This window comes from Protopterus annectens, chromosome 17.part0 (assembly GCF_019279795.1).
Source record: "Protopterus annectens isolate FY-2018-M chromosome 17.part0, PAN1.0, whole genome shotgun sequence".
In the NCBI taxonomy this organism is placed as follows: Eukaryota; Metazoa; Chordata; order Ceratodontiformes; family Protopteridae; genus Protopterus; species Protopterus annectens.
In genome coordinates this window covers 412,573,953-412,597,972 of record NC_056751.1, presented here as the reverse complement: position 1 = coordinate 412,597,972, position 24,020 = coordinate 412,573,953, and the positions used below count along the sequence as shown (strand labels likewise).

Here is a 24,020-nt window from a genome sequence, read left to right as displayed (position 1 = left end):
GATCAAATAAAGCACAAAACAGACAGCAAGGTACGTCGTGGTCAGGGCCTAGGCAAGGAATACAGTACAAATGAAAATCTTTATGAGGTATTTGCTTTCCACAAGTAATGCAATTATTAACTTTTACTGACATCGGTAAGGAGCAACTAAAAGTTTCCCCAACGGGGTACTTAGCTTTAAGTTGAAGACTTTGGTTCTAAAACTCGAAAACCAAAATTTCAGGAGTCAGCCAACTGTAATGGCGTCGGCTGCATGTTTTATACCCCTGACGACCTGCCGTCATGGAAGAAGGGACAGCAACTGACGCAGGACCCAAGACTTTGTTAATCAGGCCGACTAAGGGCAACCTGCAAGCAGATTACCCAAATGTAATGACTGCAACAGTGAAACACAAAGAACATCTGACAGCGAGGAACGTCGTAGTCTGGCCCTAAACAGGTGATGCACTAAGAATGAAAATCTCTGAGGTATTTGCTTTCCACAGGTAAGACAATTATTAATTTTTTCTGACTTCGGTTAGAGCAAGAAAAAAAGATCCCCAACGGGGTACTTAGCTTTTAGAAGACTTCAGGTCTGAAACTCGAAAAACGAAAATTTCAGGAAGCGGCCGACCAGAACTTGCGAACTGCTTCTGCTTTGGGCTCCGCTCGGCAAGAAAAGGTGATGTAATGGCGTCGGCTGCATGTTTTATACCCCTGACGACCTGATGTCATGGAAGAAGCGACAGCATCCAACACAGAAATCCCAAGACTCTGGTATTTGAGCTGACTGAGGTCTACCTGCAGGCAGACAACCCAAGTGTGATGACTGCAACAGTGAAATATGAAAAACATCAGTACCATGGCCTCAGTATGAGACCAGCACAACATAAAAAAGGAGACCATGGCCTCAGTATGAGACTAGCACAACATTAAAAAGGAGACCCTGACAGAAAAAAATATGGATCATAGCCACATTGGCAAACAGATTTACACATGACAATTTAAATGCCCCCCCACAAAACATATCAGCTGCATTTCTCAAAATTACAAAGTGAAATCCACATTTCATTAGCTTCAAATAGTGCAGACGGTTAAGTAAAGTAATGCACTTTCACTACACTTTCACTACTACTAGAATGCTGTGAAGTTGCAGGCAGGATAAACAGCCAGAAGACTGAAAATATCTAGTAGATCAAGAACATGGCTACAGTATTGTGTAGACCTGCATTATCCTACAAACCAAGTTTAGTGCAAAGAGTATAGTTTTATCAAATTGTATCTTGACTCATGATGTTACCAACATTACCATAAAGTCATCACCAAAGAAGGAATAATTTAGGCTGCAGAGGATGTACTGTCATCCAAATGAGTGGTGTACTCCTAAGGGAGAATACCAGATGTCTCAGTAAAAAAAGGTGGTGACATCAGGGAGCTACAGAAGCATCTCACCCGACCTGATACCCTGCCCAAACGTTGGGGATACCTTGGTACTCTGAATGTCACTGGCCTGCCATTATTCTCTCTCTCTCTAGGGTACTTCTAGACTACCTAGAGTTTTTCCAAGTGGAATCCATGGAAGATTTGGCAGACGTCATAGCAGTCCTGGACAAAGCACCCAGTTTTTTCTTGCTGATATAGTGTTGGACAGATTTGGTTCGCTGCTTTATAGTTTCCTGCTGAAAAGGGTGCAGTGGGGGGGGGACATGACTTTGTGTCCCTCCGCAGAAAGGTCAATTAATGACTGTGAAAATCATTGTGTGGAATTTGCTTTCCAAAGGTACTGCAATTATTTTGTTTGGTAATCACTGATATCTAGTACCCCTGGTACCCTAAGCATAAGAAGAATGCACACAAAGTGCAAAAAGATTGGTCATAGCAGGATACTTATCTGCCCACTCTGGATGCCAGGTTAAGCTGACAGAGCAATGGATGCAGCAATACTGTTACAGCCTGCAGCAAGTAAAAAAAAAAATAAAGACTGTAGGGATGTGCACCCCATTTATAGCAAAGATGTGGGGCATCCACCAACTCTGAGGAAGAATGTTAAAGAAGTTGGACCTTCTACTACATAACTCTTAAATGTGAAGGCTACTGCAACAGTGACCCATACAATAACGTCCTCTTTTTTCCATGGTACAACGAAAGAGCTTCTTGAAACTACAACATGTACAAGTTATTACTCCCCAAATGTACTGCTATATCAGACAAGCTGAAACATAGTATCATCATTTTATATATTACATGCTCTAATACATCTTTTTTGTTCCATTTCTAGCCAAGAAGCAAACATACCACAGTGATCTCTTTCAATCAGAGATTTCACTGGTTAGTGGTTACTAGCCGAGCTACTTAGCACTCAGTTGTTCACAATTATCATGCTGGATCAATGCCCCCCCCCCAATCAAACTTACACATAAGAGAACCATCCTTAGGAGGTCAGGATGATGGCATTACTTTGATGAGACCAAACTTTGGCACTACCACAAGGGAAAAGGTGGTCACTAAACTCAGTCAGCAACATGGTATCAACTACCCAATGAAATATACTCTCAAATAACACTGGATGGCTTCAAGACCAAACTGAAGAAACATCTGCTAGAAGAAGCAGACTGTAACTGCTTCCACAACACTGGAGAAGTTGCTGTAGGCATAAAGACTTGGTTGTAGCTATCACTCTGCTAAGAGAAATCCACCCTGTAAATACTATACATATTTTCACATAGCCTGCAATACTGTGAATACTGTTGATCTATGCTACCGTTTTCTGTGTGTATTTTCTTTTGATACGCATTTTTGTTACTCTATGATGCATGGTGCATTATCCCTTCAGGTCATAGCTGGAAGGGGTCAGCTGACCAAACCCACATAACCCATTACCAAATTTAAAATAACAGCAAATTATAGTCACACATTCCTTGACACGTAACTTGGAAACCTAAATTACTGCCCTACAAATGCTATGCAAAGTACTTTCCTTTATCTAATAGCAGTAAACCCCAACAGTAGACATTTTGAGACCTGTAAACATCAGACTAACTCAAGACGCTGCATGAAAAAAAATGTCAGTTTAGCAGTCATAGCAAAGTACAGTTGTGTACACCTACCATAAATGTAGATGTTCGAGTGTCTTCACTGTTGCAGTCATAACTGTAGGGTGCTCCTGCCGGCAGGCAGCCCGAGGTCGGCCAGAATCCCAAAGTCTGGGTCCGGCGTCGGCTGTATAAGCTAGTATCCTGACGTCAGTACGCCTTGGTACATAGCCCTCAGCCGACGCCATCTTCTCCAGCCTTTCTTGCCCTAGATGTCAGAATACCTCCAATAAATCAAAAAATAAATCCAACAAAGGAAACACAAATACACCACAAAAAGGAAAAGAGGGGATAGGAGGGAGGGAAACCCCGACTGCAACAGTGAAGACACTCGAACATCTACATTTATGGTAGGTGTACACAACTGTACTATGTTCTTCGTGTTTCACTGTTGCAGTCATAACTGTAGGGTGGAATCCCAAAGCAGTGTAGAGAGGGAGGAGGTTTTAGATAGAAGAAGGTGAGGCAAGAATACCCTGCAAGACAGCAGAGGCAAAGCCTGCCCTAGACTTAGAAAACAAAGGGAGATTGTAGTGCTTGGAAAAAGTATGCACTGAACTCCAAGTGGCAGCTTCCAAGATATCCTTGGTAGGTACTCCTCTGAGAAAAGCTGTAGAAGTAGCAGCTGCTCTAGTAGAATGACTTCTAATGGTTCCAGGAAACTGTTTACCATGATGAGTGTAACAAAATCTGATCCCATAAGCAATCAATTTGGAAATGGTTTGTTTAGAAATAGGTTTTCCAAGTGAACTGGAGGCAAAGGAAACAAACAGTTGGTTAGACTTTCTGAAATCTTTAGTCTTGTCCAAGTAAAATCTTAACTGCCTGTGCACATCCAATGAATGCAAAATCCTCTCCCCTTTATTTTGAGGATTTGGAAAGAAAGTAGGAAGGTGAATTGTCTGATTCAAGGCCACTTTGAAATCACCTTAGGCATGAAAGTAGGATTGGTCCTCAAGGATACTCTGTCCTGATGGAAAATAAGGTAAGGTTCCACAGCCATAAGAGCTTGCAACTCTGAGACCCTTCTGGCAGAGGTCAAAGCTAACAAAAGAACAGTCTTCCAAGATAGAAACTTAATATCTGAAGATGCAGCAGGCTCAAAAGGAGGCAAAGTAAGTTTTTCTAAAACATAATTAAGATCCCAGGCAGGGACGGAGGGGTCCTTGGAGGTCGCAAATTCTTAGCCCTCAAAACTGCTTCACCAAAGGATGTGAAAAAACAGGAGGATCAGAACTGAAATGCGCAGAGATAGCAGAAGCATGAATCTTAATGGAAGAAAATGAAAGTCCCTTAGACAAAAGCTCCGAAAGGTAAAGCAAAATAGAGGAGATTAGATCAGGAACCTGAGGATCAGAACCTCGGTCCTGCATCCAAATAGAAAACCTCTTCCATTTAGAGGCATAAGATTTCCTAGTGCTAGGCCATCTAGCTTCCAAAAGAACATCCAAAACTTGCTTGGGAAGACTAGAGGCAATCAAATTCCTTTGAAGAGCCAAGCTGCCAAGCAAAGGGTCTTGAGGTTGGAATGTAGCAACTGACCCTGATGCTGGGACAGAAGCGAAGGGTTCAGTGGAAGAATCCAAGGAGGCCCCGAGAACAGGAGTTTTAGAGTCGGATACCAAAACTGTCGAGGCCAATTTGGAGCAATCAAGATGAGGAACTTGGGCTTGTCCTGCTTTATCTTCAGTAGTACCCGAGGCAGTAGAGGAAGAGGAGGGAAGGCATATGCAGACAGACTTTTCCAACTGAAAGACAGGGCATCCACTCTCCATGCTGTTTTGTGGAAGGACCTGGTGCAAAAGCGAGGCAGCTGATGATTGAGATGGGATGCGAACAGATCTATCTGGGGACATCCCCAAACTGCAGTAATCCTTTTGAACAAGTTGGTGTCTAGCATCCATTCGTAAGGATCTGAAATGTTTCTGCTCAGGCTGTCTGCTAAAAGATTTTGTTTCCCCGGAATGAATTGAGCCTGGAGATGCAGATTCAAATTTAGAGCCGTGTCCCATAAACTCATAGCCAGTCTGCAAAGGGGGTAAGAATGAGATCCCCCCTGCTTGTTGATGTACCACATGACCGTGGTGTTGTCTGTGAATTAGCAGAGGCCCTGGTTGTAAAAGGTGCTTGAAGGCCAAAAGGGCATTTTGAACTGCCAACATCTCCTTCAGATTGATGTGCCAGTGAAGATGGTCCTTTGTCCAGGTTCCTTGCTGGCAATTGTCTAGAAAATGTGCTCCCCAAGCATAATCCGAGGCGTCCGTGGTTAGGATTTGAGTAGGTTGAGGGAGACGAAAAGGTTTTCCTTCGTTTAAAATGCATGCCCTTGACCACCAGAGGAATTCCTTCTGGAGGCAGGGGATCAGAGGAATCAGAATATCCAGATCGTGATAATGCTGTGACCATACACTTTTCAGATACCATTGAAGCTTTCTCATGTGAAGCCTTGCGTTTGGAATCAACAGAATGCAGGAAGCCATGTAGCCCAGAGCCTGCAGGAATTTCCTTGCAGTGAGCTGAGATAGAGTTGCCAAGGTGTTGAAAGTAGAAGCCAGCTGAGTTTGTTTTTCTGGAGTGAGGTAGGCCCTTTGTAAGGTTGTGTTTAAAGGGCTCCCAAGAATACCATTTGTTGAGAAGGGATTAAATGTGACTTTTTTATGTTCACTGAGAATCCCAGTAAGAGGAGAAGACGTTGAACGAAGTCTAGGTGTTGAAGTAGAAGATCTTTGCTGTCTGCCTGAATAAGGCAGTCGTCCAAATAGGGGTATCTGCAGTAAGCCACTACTGGTGCCAGGCACTTGGTGAAGACTCTGGGCGCAGTAGATAAACCAAAGGGCAGAACAGAGAATTGAAAGTGCCTCGAACCTGCCTTGAACCTGAGGAATTTCCTGCGTTCTTGTCTGATAGGGATATGCAGATAGGCTTCCTTTAAGTCCAATGTCACCATCCAGGCGTCCTGAGAGAGCATTGGAAGTAACTGTTGTAAGTGAGCATCTTGAACTTTGGAATTTCCAAAAGGTGTTTAACACAGAAAGGTCCAGAATAGGTCTCCAAGAGTTTTGTTTTCTGGGAACCAGAAACAGCCTTGAATAAAATCCTTTTCCCATTTCCAAGAGTGGAACAGGCTCTATGGCTCTCATGGCCAGAAGAGCATCCACTTGAGTTAAGGCCTCTGACCATTGAAGTTTTGGCAGATCTGGCCAACCGTGAGTCCTTGGCAAAGTGTGAAAGTGGAACTTGTAACCTTTTAAAATCACATGCAATACCCATTTGTCCTGGGTAATATGAGTCCAATTCCTGTAAAAAAGAGACAGTTTTCCTCCGAGAGGGGCGTCCAGGTAAAGAGGTCCTGAAGCCCAACCGAGAGAGTCATTGAGTCTGTTTCCTTTGAGATTGGGATCTGTCTTCTCCCCTTCTAGGTGAAGAAGCAGTCCATTGTCTAGATCTGTACGAGGTCTGGCCTTGACCACGGCCTCTGGAGCGTCTATATCTTCCCCTTTGAGGCCTGTCAGACGTGGGAAAGGACCAATTTTTAGTGGGCCAATTCCTGGAAAATCTAGGAGGCTGAACCTGCAAGAAATCTTTTACAGTCTGCATGGACTTTGCCTTTTCTTCCATCTTTTTAATAACTTCCTCAGCCTTAGAACCAAAAAGAACATCATGTTGAACAGGGGCATCTAATAATTTAGCCTTAACCTGTTCAGGCAAACTTTGTTCACGAAGCCAGGCATGTCTCCTAATCACAGTACCAGAGGCAGCAGCCCTGCAGGAAGCATCCAAGGCATCAAAACCACAATGTAAACTATGCTTGTTAACCTGTTCAGTAGCATGCAAAACATCCTGACGTTCCTTATCCTCTGCACAAGCAGGTACGGAAGCAAGCTTTTGCTTTAAAACTGACAAAAGAAATTGCTGGTATTTAAACATATGAAACTGGCAATCCAATGCCCTTACAGAAAGGGTAGCAGAAGTATATACCTTTTTGCCCCACCTGTCTAAAGCACGAGAATCCTTCTCAGAGGGAATAGGATTTTTAGAAGTAGCAACCTTAGCAGCCTTAGAACCCTGAGAAATAGTTTCAGGGTCTGCAGAAGGATTTTTAAATAGAAATAAATGAGAGTCAGGAACCCTATAAAATCTATCAGGCTTAGAAGGAGCAGGAGGCATGGAGTCAGGATTCAAATTAGCCTCAGGAAAAAGCATCATCCACAATGTCCAAAACAGGAGGGATAGCTAAAGGCCTATGCTGAGGAAGAAGAAGAAATTCTCTAAGCCTCTTTTGGAAGCAGAATATTCCTGTCCTTCCCAATGAAAATGTTCCCTCATCTCATGCAAGGTTTCCCCAAAAGAAAAATCCTCAGGCGGAGAGGCCGAGGGCAAAGATTCCTCAGCATCCGAATCCTCATAAGGGGGGAAGGAATAGTCCTGATCAGAGGAAGAAACAGGAGAGACAGAGGCCTGGTCAGAAGAATCCAGAGTAACATCCTGTCGAGGCCTTTTCTCAGGAGGGGGGTGAGAACCCCTAATCATTGTAAGCAAGTCTTCAGCCATCCTCAATAATTGTTGTTGTGTCTTGGGAGTGGATTCAGAAGCAGCTTGAGCTGAAACTTTAGACTTAGAAGGAGTCTTTGTCTTTGCCTTTGCCTTTGAAATAGTAATGTGAGTAGGCCTGAAAACCCCTCAGAAGCCGGTACCTGCACAGCGGTTCCGGACCCATCTGAAGGAGCGACGTCCGAAGGTCCTGCAGCAGTTAAAATAGCGGGCCTTGATGGCTCCCCATGGGAGTCCGTATCGGCCATCGGTTCAGAAGTGGCGGACGACAGGGGCTGCAAAAGCGCCTCACTGACGACAGCCGAACCGGACGCTGGCTCCAGCTGCAACGAGTCCTGTTTGGACCTCGGAGGCCTGTCTTTATCTTTGAGCTTCTTTTGAACTCCGGTAGTATCCAACGACATTCTGTAATTGAAGCGTCTCCAAAATAATTTAAAGCCCAGTCGTACCTGCGTTTGATAGTACGAGAGTTGAACCTGGCACAGAACCGACAACAAGAAGCGTCGTGGTCAGGGCCTAAGCAAGGTAGACAGTAAGAGTGGAAATCTTTATGAGGTATTTGTTTCCCACACGCTATACAATTATTAACTTTTTCTGACATCGGAGGAACAAGAAAAAGATTCCCCAACGGGGTACTTAGCTTTGAGAAGAGAAGTAACAACTTCGGACCGACAACAACCAAGAATGCTGTTCGAAAATCGCCAACCAACGTTTTGCGAGCTGCTTTCCACCGCACGGCAAGAAAGACTGGAGAAGATGGCGTCGGCTGAGGGCTATGTACCAAGGCGTACTGACGTCAGGATACTAGCTTATACAGCCGGCGCCGGACCCAGACTTTGGGATTCTGGCCGACCTCGGGCTGCCTGCCGGCAGGAGCACCCTACAGTTATGACTGCAACAGTGAAACACGAAGAACATCAAGGGTTGCGATCTTCAGGCACTAGTCAAATTCTGGTCAGTACACTGAAGCAACTTCTTTTACTTTCATCAATCCACACAATGCCAAACTTGTATTCAAACTACTTCCAAAACAGGCAAACGAGTACTCTTCAGTTGTTCAATAAAAAGGACAGCACCTCAGGAGAGCAACACCTAACCCTGTAAACCACACATATGCAATACATTCTAAATAAATTCAAGCATACTTGCCACTAAAGAAATCTAACAACAAAAGTATAAAGTCAAAGGGTAAGCAACTACTTAACTTAAGCATTCTTCCAGTAAACCCACACATTAATACTATTTACTTTTAATTAAGCTATTCAGAATGGTATCTGAAGAGGACATCTACTAAAGTAACATGGCAAAAACACTAAAGCATCACTGGAAATCTCCTTGAAGTTAAGCAAGGTCAGACGTTTCATCTGACAAGAGAATTCCGGGCACAAAAAGATATACTACCTCTGTAAATGAACAATTCCTTGGCAATTTCTTAGGCACCAGTAAGCTATGGAACATTTTTTAAGTGAGGACACAAGTACCACTTATAACTTAGACCTTGATTGTATTGATGAAGCTAACACCACCTGCTACGACGACTTCCCCTTACAAGGTCTATAAGCTGATGTCTTTAAGAAGGTCCACTGTATTTTACACCACTCAGAGGCAGGATCCACCTTCCTCCATAGTGAAGGCCAAGCAGAAGAGAGACTCCAAACAGATGCTCTTGATCAGTCATTTAACATCTCACTATGCAGTTTACAGTTTAAACATTAAAAAAAAACACCATGAAAAACAAAGTGCCCTGTTTTGATTGAAAAGCTGATAAATTTGCTTCAAGCGCTTTCATGTTAAAGCTGGACCTCCAATATGCTGAGCAATTCCATCTCACATTTTTCATGCTTACAAAAATTACTTGTATTTTGATTTCGCCCTATGATTTTTAAAATTATTCTGTCTACCTCAATGGAGTTTTAGAAGTACTTACACTCTACTCTGTACCTCCTTACTTAACTCCCTATCCTCTTTTTGGCCCAAATGCTTCCAAAATTAAAGTGAAAACCATGACAATCTTTGAGTTTTTCTTCACTGTTACACCAAGGTGCAACTTCAGTTTTGTTTTCCCATTTCCCCTTCAGCTTGTTTATGCACCAAAGTGGCATGCTTGACTCCATGGTCAGATAAAACCAGAGTACCAAAATCAATTCTTAGCAGCCCCTTCCTCTCATCAAATATCCACAATTCCCATCACCTCTGTATCACTTAGTACTGTATCAAGAGTGCAAATAGGTTAATAAATTCTGTACTGGCTCTCAGTTCACAAAAACATTAAGCAACATCTAGCAGCTTCTCCAAAGGCTTCAGCAGTTTGGTCTCCTATAAACATCACTTCATTCTCTTACTTTTGCACCTTTCCAAGACCTCTTCTCCTTTCTTTTCCTAACCCAATAACAAAGATTACTACAAATCTCACATCACCTAATAAAAACCACTATGGATAACCCTGTTTACACAAAGTTTTCCCCATCCTGCCTCTAATGACCTCTTGACACAAGCAGAAGCCCATAACTATATGTCCCCTTTTCAACAAAAGATAATGGATGCCCAGGCACTGCCATCATCCAATCATCTCCATCAGATGCCTCTGTCACTGCCCAGTTAGCCATGTTTTACTCCTCTCCTTTATTGCCTTTGCCTCCATGCTCATCCTGTCACAGTTCATCCTCCATAGTAAGCACTCTGTTAGGCAGGGGAGTGACTCAGTATTGACTCCTTCAAAGATTTTAGTTTGCTTATTTCCCGCAGTGAAACCTCCACCCTCAGCTTTTTCCACAGCTGGAAGAGACATGATACTTGGTACAGGAAAAAATGCTCTAGTGCCAGTCCCATGGTCTTTAAAGTAAACAGCATGGTCTTTTAAAAATTGTTCATATAACAAAATTAACCCCATTTTCTGTACAGCTGCATTTCCTAGTCATCCTTGCACAAAAATAACCTCTGTGGAGGACATTGAACTCACAAACAATTCATCTGCTTCCAATGACTGTAATATAAAGAATCTACAGATAAACACCACTATTGACAGTCTCCCTTCTTTTAAAAGATTATTATTCTATAACTGTGCAATGGCACACATATTCAGCAGCTACGTGGATCAGAGAAAAAATGCCAAATGGCATTTAGATCTAAAGATTCCAACTTAACATCTGCAAGTCTAGCCACAAAAAAAAAAAAAAAATTGACAGTTCTTCATGAAAAGGCATCACAGCTTTTACTACAGTGTTTTACCACAACCATTTCAGCATTCTGTCCTCTGTTCTTTGTGGTGTTATAACCACAAAAAATAAAAACCCCCGAGTGGCAGAAGAGCACTACACTTACCATACATTTTCCCTTCATCGGACAAAATAATCTTCCGACGCCCACATGGCGGGTAGATGGCTAAGGCTTCCTGAAAGCTCTGCTCGATATCTGGGCTCCACACACCTTCAGCATCATTGTCCAAGCTTTTCTCCATTGAGTCGCCAAGTTCTCCTGGACTTTCAGCAGGGCTTCCACCCTCACTCCACCCATTGGGATCCATTTTGACACTTTTATGGAGAAACTCCAATCTGTGGCTTGGAGAACCAACCAAAATAATCTAAAAATCAACATATAAATTACAAAACAGATCAGTATTGCACATACTCAAACAATAACAATAACAAAAAATTCAAGCTTAACAACAATCTGTAAGTTTAGGTAAATGACAGAACAAATTTGCGTCCCACTTGTATGGTTTAATATAACTTCTTAAAATTCTACTCATATGAATAGAGCAAGTCAATAAGCATCCTGCATGTACACAAACTACACTTAGAGCCCTGCTTAACATATTACAGGTTTTAAAGTAAACTCCTGATGCTTACAGCTGTCTTTATACTGTATGACTGTTACACACAACAGGAGTCACGTTCACTACTAGCCTATCCTCAAAGCTATTTGTGCAGTATCCCATATTCCCACAGTGAATGCATACACATATTTTAAAAAACACAGACACTGTTGACAATGGAGAAAAAACTCCCTACATACAAGAGGAAGGAGACTTGTCATACTGATCACAAGTCAATATCTGGGACCCAAAAAACACAATGTATCTGAGCACAGATGCACTGGTCCAATATGTGACTGTTCTTGACTTTTACCTAAATCTAAAATTATTTTCACTTCAACGTCCTACACAGTGTACATACTTAAAAACAAGAATAAGATGCATTAAATTGCCCCAATTTTAAAAATTATAAATGATAAAGTAGATGTTTATGAACATCTCACAACAACACAGAACATGCCTAGGAGCTTCCAAGGTCCATTGTCTGCCTCTTTGCAGCTGTTGCCCTGTCTAAGTGGCCTGTCCCTTTAGGGTTTCCTCTGCCTACCCCTAGGTTGAGAGGGAAAGGACCAGTGTTTGGCAGGAAAATTTCTACTAAACCTGGGAGGTTGTACCTGGAGGAAATATTTTACTGTATGCATTGACTTTGCCTTATCATCCATCTTCTTAAGTACTTCTTCTGCCTTGGGCCCAAGTAGAACATCTTTGTCCACAGGAACATCCAACAGGTTAGACTTAACATGGTCTGAAAGAGTTTGTTTTCAGAGCCAAGCATGCCTTCTAATAACAAATTCAGTTGTAGCAGCTCTGCAAGATGCTTCCATGTCAATAAACCACAATGAAGGGAATGTTTGGCTACCTGAGCACTGGAATGACAGATATCAGACAACTCCTTGGAAAGATTTTTAATCTTCAAGAGTAGAAACCTTTTATTTGAGCTGGTCAAGGACAGTCTGTTGATACCTAACCATATGAAATTGGCAGTTCAGAACCCGTATGGTAAGAGTGGCAGATGTATACACTTTTTTGCCATATCTGTCAAAGGACCAGCTCTCTATCTGTGGGAAACAGATTTCTGGATGAGCTGGCTCTAGCTCCTTTAGGTCCTGGAGTGATCACTTCTGGGTAACCAGTAGGTTTTTTATACAGGCATTTATAGGAATCCTGGACCCTGTAAAACCTGTCTGGTTTACGTGAGGCAGGTGGGAGGGAGTCAGGTTTTTAGGAGAATTCCTGGAAGACATCCTCCACTACTTTCAGAATGCATGAACAGCCAGTGGCTTGTGCTCAGGCAAGTCGAGGAACTCCCTCACTCTCTTCTTTGTCTGTGGGTAGTCTTGAGCCTCCTACTGAAAATGCTGTCTCATGGCATGGAGGGTCTCTCCAAAGGAGAAATCCTCAGGGGAAGAAGCAGAAGGTAGGACTTCCTCTGAGTCAGAGTCCTCATATGACATATAGAAGGAGCCTTCCTCAGACCCAGAGTCCCCACGGTCAGTGTTTTCCTCAGAAAGAAGGGGCTCTAGGTAAATTTCTGGAGGGGAGTCTCTTTTCCTTTTCCCAGGGGAAGTAGCCCCTGGAACTTGCCTTGATCTGACATTGAAAATCAAGTCATTGGCTAGTTTGATTAAATCCTGCTGGGACCCCTGTGAAGTACAGCCAGAAGGCCTAGCTGAAGGCCTTGATGCAGAAGCTTTCCTTGGAGTGGCTAAGGTCTTAGGCCTAAGGGCATCCAATGACCTGATGCCCGTCTCTCATGAGTGCTGAATTAGCACCAGAGCTGGAGCGGGTCGAGGTCTAGTAGGTGATCTCCAGGTGGTGTACGCTCCTCAAAAGCCAAGGTCTACAGGGCAGTCTTGGACCCAACTGACGAGCCAATGTCTAGGGCTTGTGCAAAGGTGGAAGGTACTAACGGCATGTCAGACTCCGAAAGGGTCACGACAGAGGTCCAAGTCATCGGTAGAGAAAAGGAAAGAGGCTGCATAAGCGCCTCACCTTGCTCAACAATTACAAATCTGGAAGGAGAAGCAGGCGGCAAATGACTGTCATCCAAAGACCTAAGCTTTTGTTTCTTTTCTTTCTTGCACTTAGGAAGTTCAGATTCGGAGAGACTGATACATGCCATAGACAATGAAAGTACAGACTGTTGGCTAAGGAACTTTTCTAGAAATTCAGCCCTACACCTAACAGTCCTTCTATTAGAATGTGCACAGAAACGACAACTGGGGACATCGTGGTCTGGGCCTAGACAAGTAACACAAATGGAATGGAAGTCTCTGTGTGTGATCTGTTTACCACAACAGAGACAGTTATTGACTTTATCTGACATGAGCAAAGGAAAGAAAAAAAAAATCCCCAGCGGGGTACTTATCTTGTCCAATAACACTTCTCTCTGGTGCGGACTGACCAACGCACTTGATTAGAGCTTCAGGCTCCATGGCAAGAAAAGACTGATATGACACAGGATGGCTACCTTTATACCCGAACATACTGACGTCAGGGTGTTCGCCAGCCTGGGAGCCAGAAAAAATTTTCTCTGGTAGTCGGGTCGGCTGGCGGCTTTCACAGCAGGAAATTCTAAGAGTCAGGACTGCAGCAGTGAAACACGATCATCATTACAGAACAACAAACTGGCATGTCTACTTCTAGTCGCAGACACTTGCGAACTGCTTCTGCTTCGGGCACCGCTCAGCAAGAAAGACTGATGTAATGGCGTCAGCTGCATGTTTTATACCCCTGACGACCTGACGTCATGGAAGAAGGGACAGCAACCAACGCAGGACCCAAGACCCAAGACTTTGTTAATCAGGCCGACTGAGGGCAACCTGCCAGCAGATTACCCAAATGTAATGACTGCAACAGTGAAGCACGAAGAACATCTTGGCTTTCTGCTTGGAGATCTGAGAATTAAAGCTCAGGAAACAGAGGTCCCAGCACCAACCCTTGAGGAATACTGCTGGTTACATTCATCCTTTCTAATAAGGTGCCTGAAACTCACACTATATGGGTTCTGTCTTTCATATTGTTAGCTACCCATATAACAACATATGGATTGATTTTTAAAGCATTTAGCTTCTGAATTATGTGAGTATGGAGAATGGTGTCCAAGGCCTAAGGCAGGTCAATACATGATGCGTTACTTCATGGTTACTGTCTACAGCCTTAGTATCCCTTTTGAAGACGTTTATCAGATTAAGTAGACAGGATCTACCCTTCACAAAGCCAAACTGTTGGGACATCAAGTTTAATCATATTCTTGAAATCATAGTTTATGGGGTCAGTTGTAATGCATTCCATGGCTTTGCAGAGAAGCTTTTTAAGACTGATAGGTCTGTAATTACATGGGCTGATTGCAACCTTATTAAGTATGCATTTCATTGCCTCCCAGAAATGTAGTACCTGTTTTTCTGTATGCCCAGACATTCAAAAGTCTCACAAACAAATCGCATGGACACAAACAGCTAATCATTTACAGGAAAGGCATTCATCAAGCTTCCCATAAAGAACTACTTCCAACACACTACTCTGTCCCATATACATGTCACTCAGAAGGGGGGGGGGCAAGGATGCTCACCTGGGCCATGGACCCCCAAAAATAAAGAGAAAATGTAAAGGAAGACAGACCCCAGCTCAGCCTCTCAAATTTAAGATTCCTTGAAGGATGGCACTAGCGAATCCAGCTCTAGCCCTGCAAAAAACATCAATCTGTCAATAATAATGAAAAATTGGTCCAAGGAAGGATATTTTTACATCTACCAGTTCCACCATCTTTGCTAATTTTCATTAAGACTTTGCTTTACTTCTTTAAAACTTAATAAAAAACCTCCAAGGCAACATTCACAAATCATCTACCAGTCTTTGTCTTGCTTCAACAAAGGCTTCAAGTAATGGTAGAAGCAAATAATTGCCCAAGGGAAGTCCCTTTGTGTGTAATACACATCAGCAAAACTTGTATAGGCTTTGTAATGTACACACCTATGCATTTAAGCACTATTTTGATGTGTTGGTAATACAATGGCAATGAAAATATGAAGGTTATTGTGCTACTACATTTTTAAAATACAAAAAGCCATTCACTGATGCAGTTCTTACAGCTGCTTCTACGTTTCTAGAAGTGCCTGTTTAACCTACTGCATGGCACTCAACAAAGAGAAGACAGTATCTTTACTTTATGAATGCACCACATTCTCATTTCCAGGGGCTCTTTAGTGGCAGATGGTTAAATAGTGAACTCTGGAAACCCGGCACAAAGCTGTGGAGAATTGTGGCCATCAGGGGCATCCTGCATCTTGAGAGTACAGTAAAACATACAGTCAAGTAGACTCCACATGGTAAGCCAGTAAGCTTCATCATACTACAACATCTAGTGGCCTAGTCTCTTATCTCCCAACATAGAAAATGCTTAAAACAAACATGTAGCTATGTCACCACATGTGAATTCTTAATTTAATTTTTGTTCACTGGCTATGTGGACTGGTCTGTTGAACCTTTTGAGCCATGAACTGAGCTCAAAGAGCAGAAAATACATCATGGTGTTTCAGTCAACTATATTATATACAAAATGAGTGCATTGCTAAATTCAAAACATACCAAGACTGAAGGCAGATAGGGTAACATTAAAAGATCCAGTCAGAGTGTATTAAAAAAAAAAAAAAGATGTATACAAGTGCAATCTAAGATGTGCATAAAATACAGTGCAATCACTCCTATATACATGTGAAATATTTGCATATGTCACATTAAGAGGCTGAGGAAAGTTTATTAAATGTATTCCAGTATTCAAGATATGGGATGGAAAGTTACCTAACCATTGTCATGGTAGCACCTGCAGGTAGATTCAGTAAAGAGATGTTCTTTAAGTGCATTGTTGAACCTTTTAATGGCTTCTAGATTTTTGATGTCTGTAGGCAAGTGTTTCCAGGTAGCAGGTCCCAGTCTAGAAAAAGCTCTCTCACCTAGAGCAGTTTTAAATGGAGGGCATAATACAATGAAACGTTTGTCCTGTATACTTCTAAATACATGCAGGTTGTCTCAAAGGTAGTTTCACTCAAAGGAGGCAAATGACCATGTTTAGCACATTAGACAGAAAAGTGGTCCTCTGAGGCACTGAAAGCCATTTGGAATTTTTAAGAAATTGCAATGGTGTATTTGGGGGTTTGCTAATACAATATTTGTAGCAGTAGCCCTGCGAGCAGCAGATGAAATGAGGGGACTGACCTTATTAACATTTAACAGTGCAAGGACTATTATTTACAAAATCTGTGTGTGTGTGTGTGTGTGTGTGTGTGTGTGTGTGTGTGTGTGTGTGTGTGTGTGGTACATGAAAGGGTAACATCAACTATTAGGTCTAGGTACCTTTATTCAGTTACATTAGGTATTCTGTTCCCCTTAAGATCTGTTAACAGACTAGGAGGAATATTGGGAAATGTCTTGGCTGAGGCAAAGACGATGGCATTATTTTTCTTGGGGTTATCAGCAACTTGTTAATAGTGAAGCAGGTGCACAAGTGAGTGAAACTGTCCTGTAACTTGGTTTGAAGATCAGATGAGGAGTAGTAGTAGTAGTAGTAGTAGTAGTAGTAGTAGTAGTAGTAGTAGTAGTAGTAGTAGTAGTACTGGATTGCAGAAGCATCACATCATTGGTATACTTTACTAAACTTATATGTGATTTAATACATCTGGCAGTTGGTGCACAGGTTAAAGTTATGAGAGACAGTTCCTGTGGTAAGGGGTTTGATTCCATAAGCCCTCATTTGCCTCCTGTATGACTTTGAGCAAGTCACTTAACCAGACATAGCTCCTGGATCACCCCTAAAAAGGGACTGTGTAGAGTGGGCCTACATGATTGACAAACATGATTTATTTCTTTATCCCAGATGTGAAGATGGGAGTGCCATCAATACTGATTATCAGAGTAATTTCAATATCTGCACAAGCATTAATACCTGATGTGCTGTGCTAACAATGACAGAAAAAGGCAGGATTCAACTAAAGGTGGTAAAGGAGATGATAGGCCTGAGACAACATGCTTACAAAACAATGAAAATAGGCATCAACATGTGAACCCTGAAGGAGTGGAGATTGATACCCTAGGAACATTAATCAATGTAGAGAGGGGCAGCACATTTCGCAGCAATTTAGGCAAGTAGAGATTCACTACAGCAATTTACAAGCACTGAAGCATTTGCAAAAGTGATGGGTGCATGAAATATTCTTAGCAAAGAAGGTGAAGGAAACCACAAAGGAAGAATTCAGGAGGAATGTCGAGGCAAAGGAAATCTCTAGTATTTACAAATCCATACGGAGACAGACAAAAGATGGAAACAGAAGAAGGCAGGTGACAGTCAGTAAGGACAGGCTTAATGACCTGTGTGTCTAAATGATTTTTATTTTATTACATTTATACTTTGTTGCCCCAGTTGGTCCTACTAAGCAAGGGTCCTCTTTTCACAGCAAATCCAAGATGGTATTCATATGGTCTACAGTTAAATTTCTCCAGGGTACTAGAAACCTCCTCAACTCTTACTGTGATAAGGGCTAAGGGATCTTTTAAATCCACCTGAGCTACCACCAACTCAACAGATGGCACCTTAGTTTCATCTTTTCTGAAGGTCTTAAATTATATTCCTGAATTTTGTCTGCATTGCTTTCCCTTAGCTAGGACTAGACAAGACACTTTGATCAGCTGACTTTCAGGTTTTGTATCCCTCACCATTCGCGACTACAGCAGTACAAACAGGATGCAAAGTACAGTTGTGTACACTTACCATAAATGTAGATGTTAGAGTGTATTCACTGTTGCAGTCATAACACTTGGGTTATCTGCCTGCAGGTAGCCCTGAGTCGGCCCGAATACCAGAGTGTTGGGATTTCTGTATCGGATGCTTTCACTTCTTCCATGACGTCAGGTCGTCAGGGGTATAAACAGGCAGCCGATGCCATTACATCAGTTTTTCTTGCCCCAGATGTCAGGAGCCCCCCAAATAGGAAGCTAGTATATGGTGGGGAACACCACCAGTAAAAAGTAAATACCTCTGCCATAAAAAATGGCCATATAGAGGATAGGTAGAAAGGACAGAGAAAAATAGGGGGCTTGGAGGGAGTGAAACTAGGACTGCAACAGTGAACACACTCTAACATTTACATTTATGGTAAGTGTACATAACTGCACTATGTTCTTCATGTTTCACTGTTGCAGTTATCACACTTGGGTTGATTCCCAAAGCTGAGGGAGGGTGGAGGCATTCAAGAGGAGTTAGTGCTGGCTAGCAGGCCTTGCAAGACTGCTGTAGCAAATCCAGCTCTGGATTTAGAAAAAAATAGGTAAGTGGTAATGCTTGCTGAAGGTGTGTGCAGAAAGTACAGTTTTGTACCTACCATAAATGTAGATGTTCGAAGATCCACATTGCTGCAGTCCTAACACTTGGGTAGTCCGCTGTCCCAGTCGGCCCGAATACCAAAGTATAAGGCTGACGTCGGTCAAGGCGCATTTGTCTGACATCAGGACGTCAGGGTACAGTATCAAAGCATGACCGGCGCCATATCCTCAGTCTTTTCTTGCCCCAGATGTCAGAAGACCCTAAAGAAAAAGGTCCAAACCCATAGGCAACAGCTAAACAATCAACCAGCCTAACACCAAGAGTATGTACAATATATACAAAAAACACAATATACCTCAGATGTATAACCCATCCCAGACAACCGCCTCAAACTACAGAGGGAAGGAGGGACTTCAAGGTAAGTGGACTGCAGCAATGTGGATCTTCGAACATCTACATTTATGGTAGGTACAAAACTGTACTATGTTCTTCATCCCACATTGCTGCAGTCCTAACACTTGGGTAGAATCCCAAAGCAGAGGTAAGGGAGGATGGCTAAACTATAATGAAGCAGGAGCCAAAATGCCCTGCAACACAGCAGTGGCAAAACCAGCCCTGGATTTAGAATAGAGAGGAAGGTGGTAATGCTTGGAGAAAGTATGCACTGAACTCCAAGTAGCTGCCTCCAAAATGTCCTTAGTTGCCACCCCTTAGAAATGCTGTTGAAGTGGCAGTAGCCCTAGTGGAATGAGGCCTAATCCCAGCTGGAATCTCCTTGCCATGATGGGAATAACAGAATGTAATGCAAAACCCAATCCACTTAGATATAGTTTGTTTTGACACAGGCTTACCCTGAGAACTCAAAGCAAAAGAAACAAACAACTGCTGAGACTGCCTGAAATCCCTAGTCCTGCTTAAATAATAACGCAACTGCCTGTGTACATCTAAAGTGTGCAAAATCTTTTCCCCTATTTTGGGGATCTGCATAAAAGTAGGCAATGAATAGTTTGGTTTAAAGCTACACTAGAAACCACCTTAGGCATAAAGGAAGGATTAGCACGTAATGACACCCTATCCTTATGGAAAATCAAAAAAGGCTCAAGCGCCATAAGGGCCTGCAATTCAGAAACCCTTCTTGCAGAAGTAATGGCCAACAAAAAGCAGTCTTCCATGACAAGTATTTCAATTCAGCAGTAGCCGAGAGGCTCAAAAGGTTGTAGAGTAAGTTTCTCCAACACAAAATTGAGGTCCCAAGCAGGAGTAGGAGCTCATTGGGGTCTTATATTCTTTGCCCCTCTAAGAAATTGCTTGAACAAAGGATGAGAAAATAATGGTGGGTCACAATCATAGTGAGCTGAAATTGCTGCAGCATGAATCTTAATGGAGGAGAAAGACAAACCTTTGTCCAATAATTCAGTAAGATATTGAAGAGCCACACTCAAATTAGGCTCCGAAACATCCAAATCCTTTGCAGCACTCCAAAATAAAAATCTCTTCCATTTTTCTGCATACACCTTACGTACTAGGCCTTCTGGCTTCCATAATCACATTTAAAACTTGTTGAGGAAGCTGAGACCTGCTGTGGTTCAAAACAGAATATGCCAGGCTGTTAGATGAAGAGAGTGAAGCTTGACATTGAGTAGATGACCGTCCCTCTGAGACAAAAGGTGCGGAATTAAAGGCAAAGGCCATGGAGGCTTCCTGACCAGATTCCTCAGTAATGGGTACCAGTGTTGCCGAGGCCAATCTGGAGCTATCAAAATCATCCTTGGCTTGTCTTGTCTGACCTTTAGGAGTACCTTTGGGAGGAGAGGCAGAGGTGGAAAGGCATACACATGAAGATTTTCCCAACTGAACGAAAGAGCATCCACTTTCCAAGCTGTGTGATGAAACCTTTTCGTGCAAAACTTTGGCAGCTGGTGGTTTAGTGGAGAAGCGAACAGATCTATGTCTGGAGTTCCCCATGACACTGTCAATTGTCGAAATACATGAAGATCCAGTTTCCACTGTGGGGATCCATGATTTGCCTGCTTAACACATCTGCTAAGGAGTTCTGTGCTCCTGGCAGAAACCTTGCCTGAAGAGTAAGCTGCAAGCTGAGCGCAGTCTCCCACAAAATCATTGCTTGCCTGCATAGAGGATAAGAATGTGTTCCCCTTGCTTGTTGATATACCACATGACAGTTGTGTTGTCTGTTAGAATCAACACCTGCCCTGGGAGAAGTAACTCCTTGAAAGCCATCAATGCAAACTGGACTGCTAACATCTCCTTCATGTTGATATGTAGATGCTGTAGTCTGGCAGGCCACTTGTCTTGTATCCACTTTCCATTCAGATGAGCTCCCCAAGCTATGTCTGGGGCATCTGTCGTCAGAATTTGACTCTCTGGCCGGGTCACAGAGAGTCCCTTGTTTAGGTGACATTCCTGAGCCCACCACAAAAATTCCTTTTGAATGCAAGGTATTATTTGAATGACAGTGTCCAGATCCTGGCAGTGCTGTGTCCATACATTTTTGAGATACCATTGTAGCTTCCTCATATGCAGTTTGGCATTGGGAAGTACTAGAATACAAGATGCCATGAACCCTAATGCTTGAAGGACTGTCCTTGCAGTCAGCACGGACTGATGAGATAGTTGATGGAAGTAAAGGGATAGACTCTTTTGTTTGTCCGGGGTTAAAAGGCCATCTGGGCTGCTGTATTCAGTCTCACACCCAGAAAGCACATGTCTTGAGAGGGTACTAGACTGGACTTTATTTCGCTCACAGAATACCCTAGGCATCTTAGCACTGCTATCACATATTCCAGATGCTGAAGAAGCTCGTCCTTTCTTGAGCCAGAATCAGGCAGTCGCCCAAGTAAGGATAGATTTGTATTCCTTTCAGCCTGAAAAGCTACAACTGGAGCCAGAACTTTTGTGAATACTCTGGGCAGTAGATAAGCCAAAGGGCAATGCAGAGAACTGATAATGTGAATTTCCAGCTCGAAACGCAGATACTTCCTGCAACTGAGTCTGATAGGCACATGAAGGTAAGCCTCCTTGAGATCTAAAGTTACCATCCAGTGATCTTTGCCCAGCAGAGGTAAAAGCTGTTGTAACGCCAACATTTTGAACTTGGGAATGTCCAAATAAGTGTTGAGGATAGACGAATCCAAAATTGGTCTCCACGTGTTCCCCTTTTTGGTACTAGGAACAGGCGAGAATAAAATCCTAGGCCCCTTTCTGGCACAGGAACCGGCTGAATGGCCCCTATCTGGAGCAACAGAGAAATTTGCTTGTGAGCCTCTTTTCTTTGTATAGGAGGAATGTCTGGCATGCCTTTGAAAGGAGGCAAGGTATGGAAATAAAACCTGTAACCGTGGTGAACGATATCCAATACCCATCTGTCTTGGGTAATAACACTCCAATTTTCTTTGAAAAGTGCCAGCCTTCCTCCCAAAGGTGCTGCCAGACGAGAAGGCTCTGGCAGCTGAAAAGGCAAGTCATTGGGTCTGCTTCGAAGGACTGACCCCTGCCCTCACCAGAAGACTGGGCAGGCGAACTGCCTGTTCTAGGCCTAAAAGAACCTTGGGGTCTGCCCCGACCACGCCTAGATCTACCCCTACACTGAGGATCAGAAGAAGGCTAAGTCCACCCCTTAGTAGGCCAATTTCTACTAAACTTTGGAGGCTGGACCTGCAAAATCTTTAACAGTCTGCATAGACTTAGCCTTATCCTCCATTTTCTTTAAAACTGCTTCCACAGGCGCACCAAATAACACATCAGATTGTAAAGGAGCATGTAAAATCCTTGTCTTTACATGTTCAGCTAAATTCTGATCCCTCAGCCAGGCGTGCCTGCGAAGAACAGAACCAGTGGCTGCCACCCTCGAAGAGGCCTGTACAGCATCAAAACCACATTGCAAGGAATGCTTACCCACCTGTTCAGAAACATGAACCAAATCCTGCAACTCTTTACACTCAATACCTTCCGCCAGAGCATCTACCTTAGACTTCAATTGTGAAAGGAGATAATTTTGGTATTTCAACATGTGAAACTGGCAATTCAAAGCCCTCATGGCTAAAGTGGAAGAAGTATACACCTTTTTACCCCATCTATCCAAAGCCCTTGCCTCTTTATCAGAAGGCACAGGATTTTTAACAACAGAAGCCTTAACACCTTTAGGGCCCTGAGAAACAGCTTCTGGTCTGCCCTAGGACTCTTAAAAGATACTTATGAGCTTCAGGTACCCTATAATACCTGTCCGGTTTAACTGGGGCAGGAGGCAAAGAATCAGGGTTCAGGGAAGCCTCTGCAAAAACATCCTCTACCACATCCAGAACAGGAGGTATAGCTAAAGGCCTATGCTGGGGAAGAAACAAAAATTCCCTAAGCCTTTTCCTAGAATCAGAGAAATCTTGACCTTCCCATTTAAAATGCTCCCTCATGGAATGAAGAGTCTCTGAAAAGAAAAATCCTCAGGAGGAGAAGTCAAGGTGTAGAGTCATCTACATCAGAATCAGAATAAGGAGGATACTCCTGCAAGTCTTCAGCCGAAGACTCAGAAGCCTCCGAACACTGCTCAAAACTCTCAAGCTCAGGTTCCACCCTAGGCCTCTTATCAGGGGGGGGGTAAAGAGCCTCTAATCATAGTAATCAAATCTTCTGCCATTTTAAGCATATGTTTCTTAGGCAGAGACCCTGAAGAACTAGGGGAGACCCCCACTGAAGTTAACCCTGGCCGGCTTCTAGAAGGAGCCTTGGAAACAGAAGGGGAGGGCCTAACCACTTTAGGAAGGGAGGGGAGAACAGCTACCCGAGAAGCCCCTTCAGCCTGGCCTACCTCCTGAGAGGACACGTCTTGCAACAGTAAAGTCTCTCCCTGAGAATCCAAAGGAACTTCTGGCAGAACCACCGGCTCCACTGAGCCCACTAAAGAACCGACGTCCGGGACAGACGGTTCTTCAACCCTAGGCTTCGCTGCTTTGTCTTTGCGCTTTTTAGATGAAGCGGGCGTCGGAGCATCCGACGGCATGTTGTAATTACAACGCTTCCCAAAAACTAACCTGGCACAATCTAATCTTCTCTTAATAGTGCGTTTGTTAAATCTAGCACAAGAGCGACAGCCAACAACGTCGTGCTCAGGCCCTAAGCAAGGTATACACAAAGTATGGTAATCTCTATGAGGTATCTGTTTCCCACAAGAAATACAGTTATTCACTTTTTCTGACATCCGTTAAATACTGAGGCAAGAAAACCAAAATATTCCCCAACGGGTACTTAGCCAACTT

At 43.1% G+C, this 24,020-nt stretch overlaps 1 protein-coding gene across 2 annotated transcripts in view; it reads right to left on the bottom strand.

The window, feature by feature from the left end:
* Positions 1 to 24,020, bottom strand: part of LOC122791574 (transcriptional enhancer factor TEF-1-like) — a 1,293,239-nt gene that overhangs the window by 953,202 nt on the left and 316,017 nt on the right. For both annotated transcript variants that reach the window (XM_044059336.1, XM_044059337.1), the window contains exon 3: positions 10,943 to 11,201. In XM_044059336.1, the coding sequence (XP_043915271.1) occupies positions 10,943 to 11,144 (202 nt within the window). In that variant the 5' untranslated portion in view covers positions 11,145 to 11,201. The remainder of the gene's footprint in view (positions 1 to 10,942; positions 11,202 to 24,020) is intronic.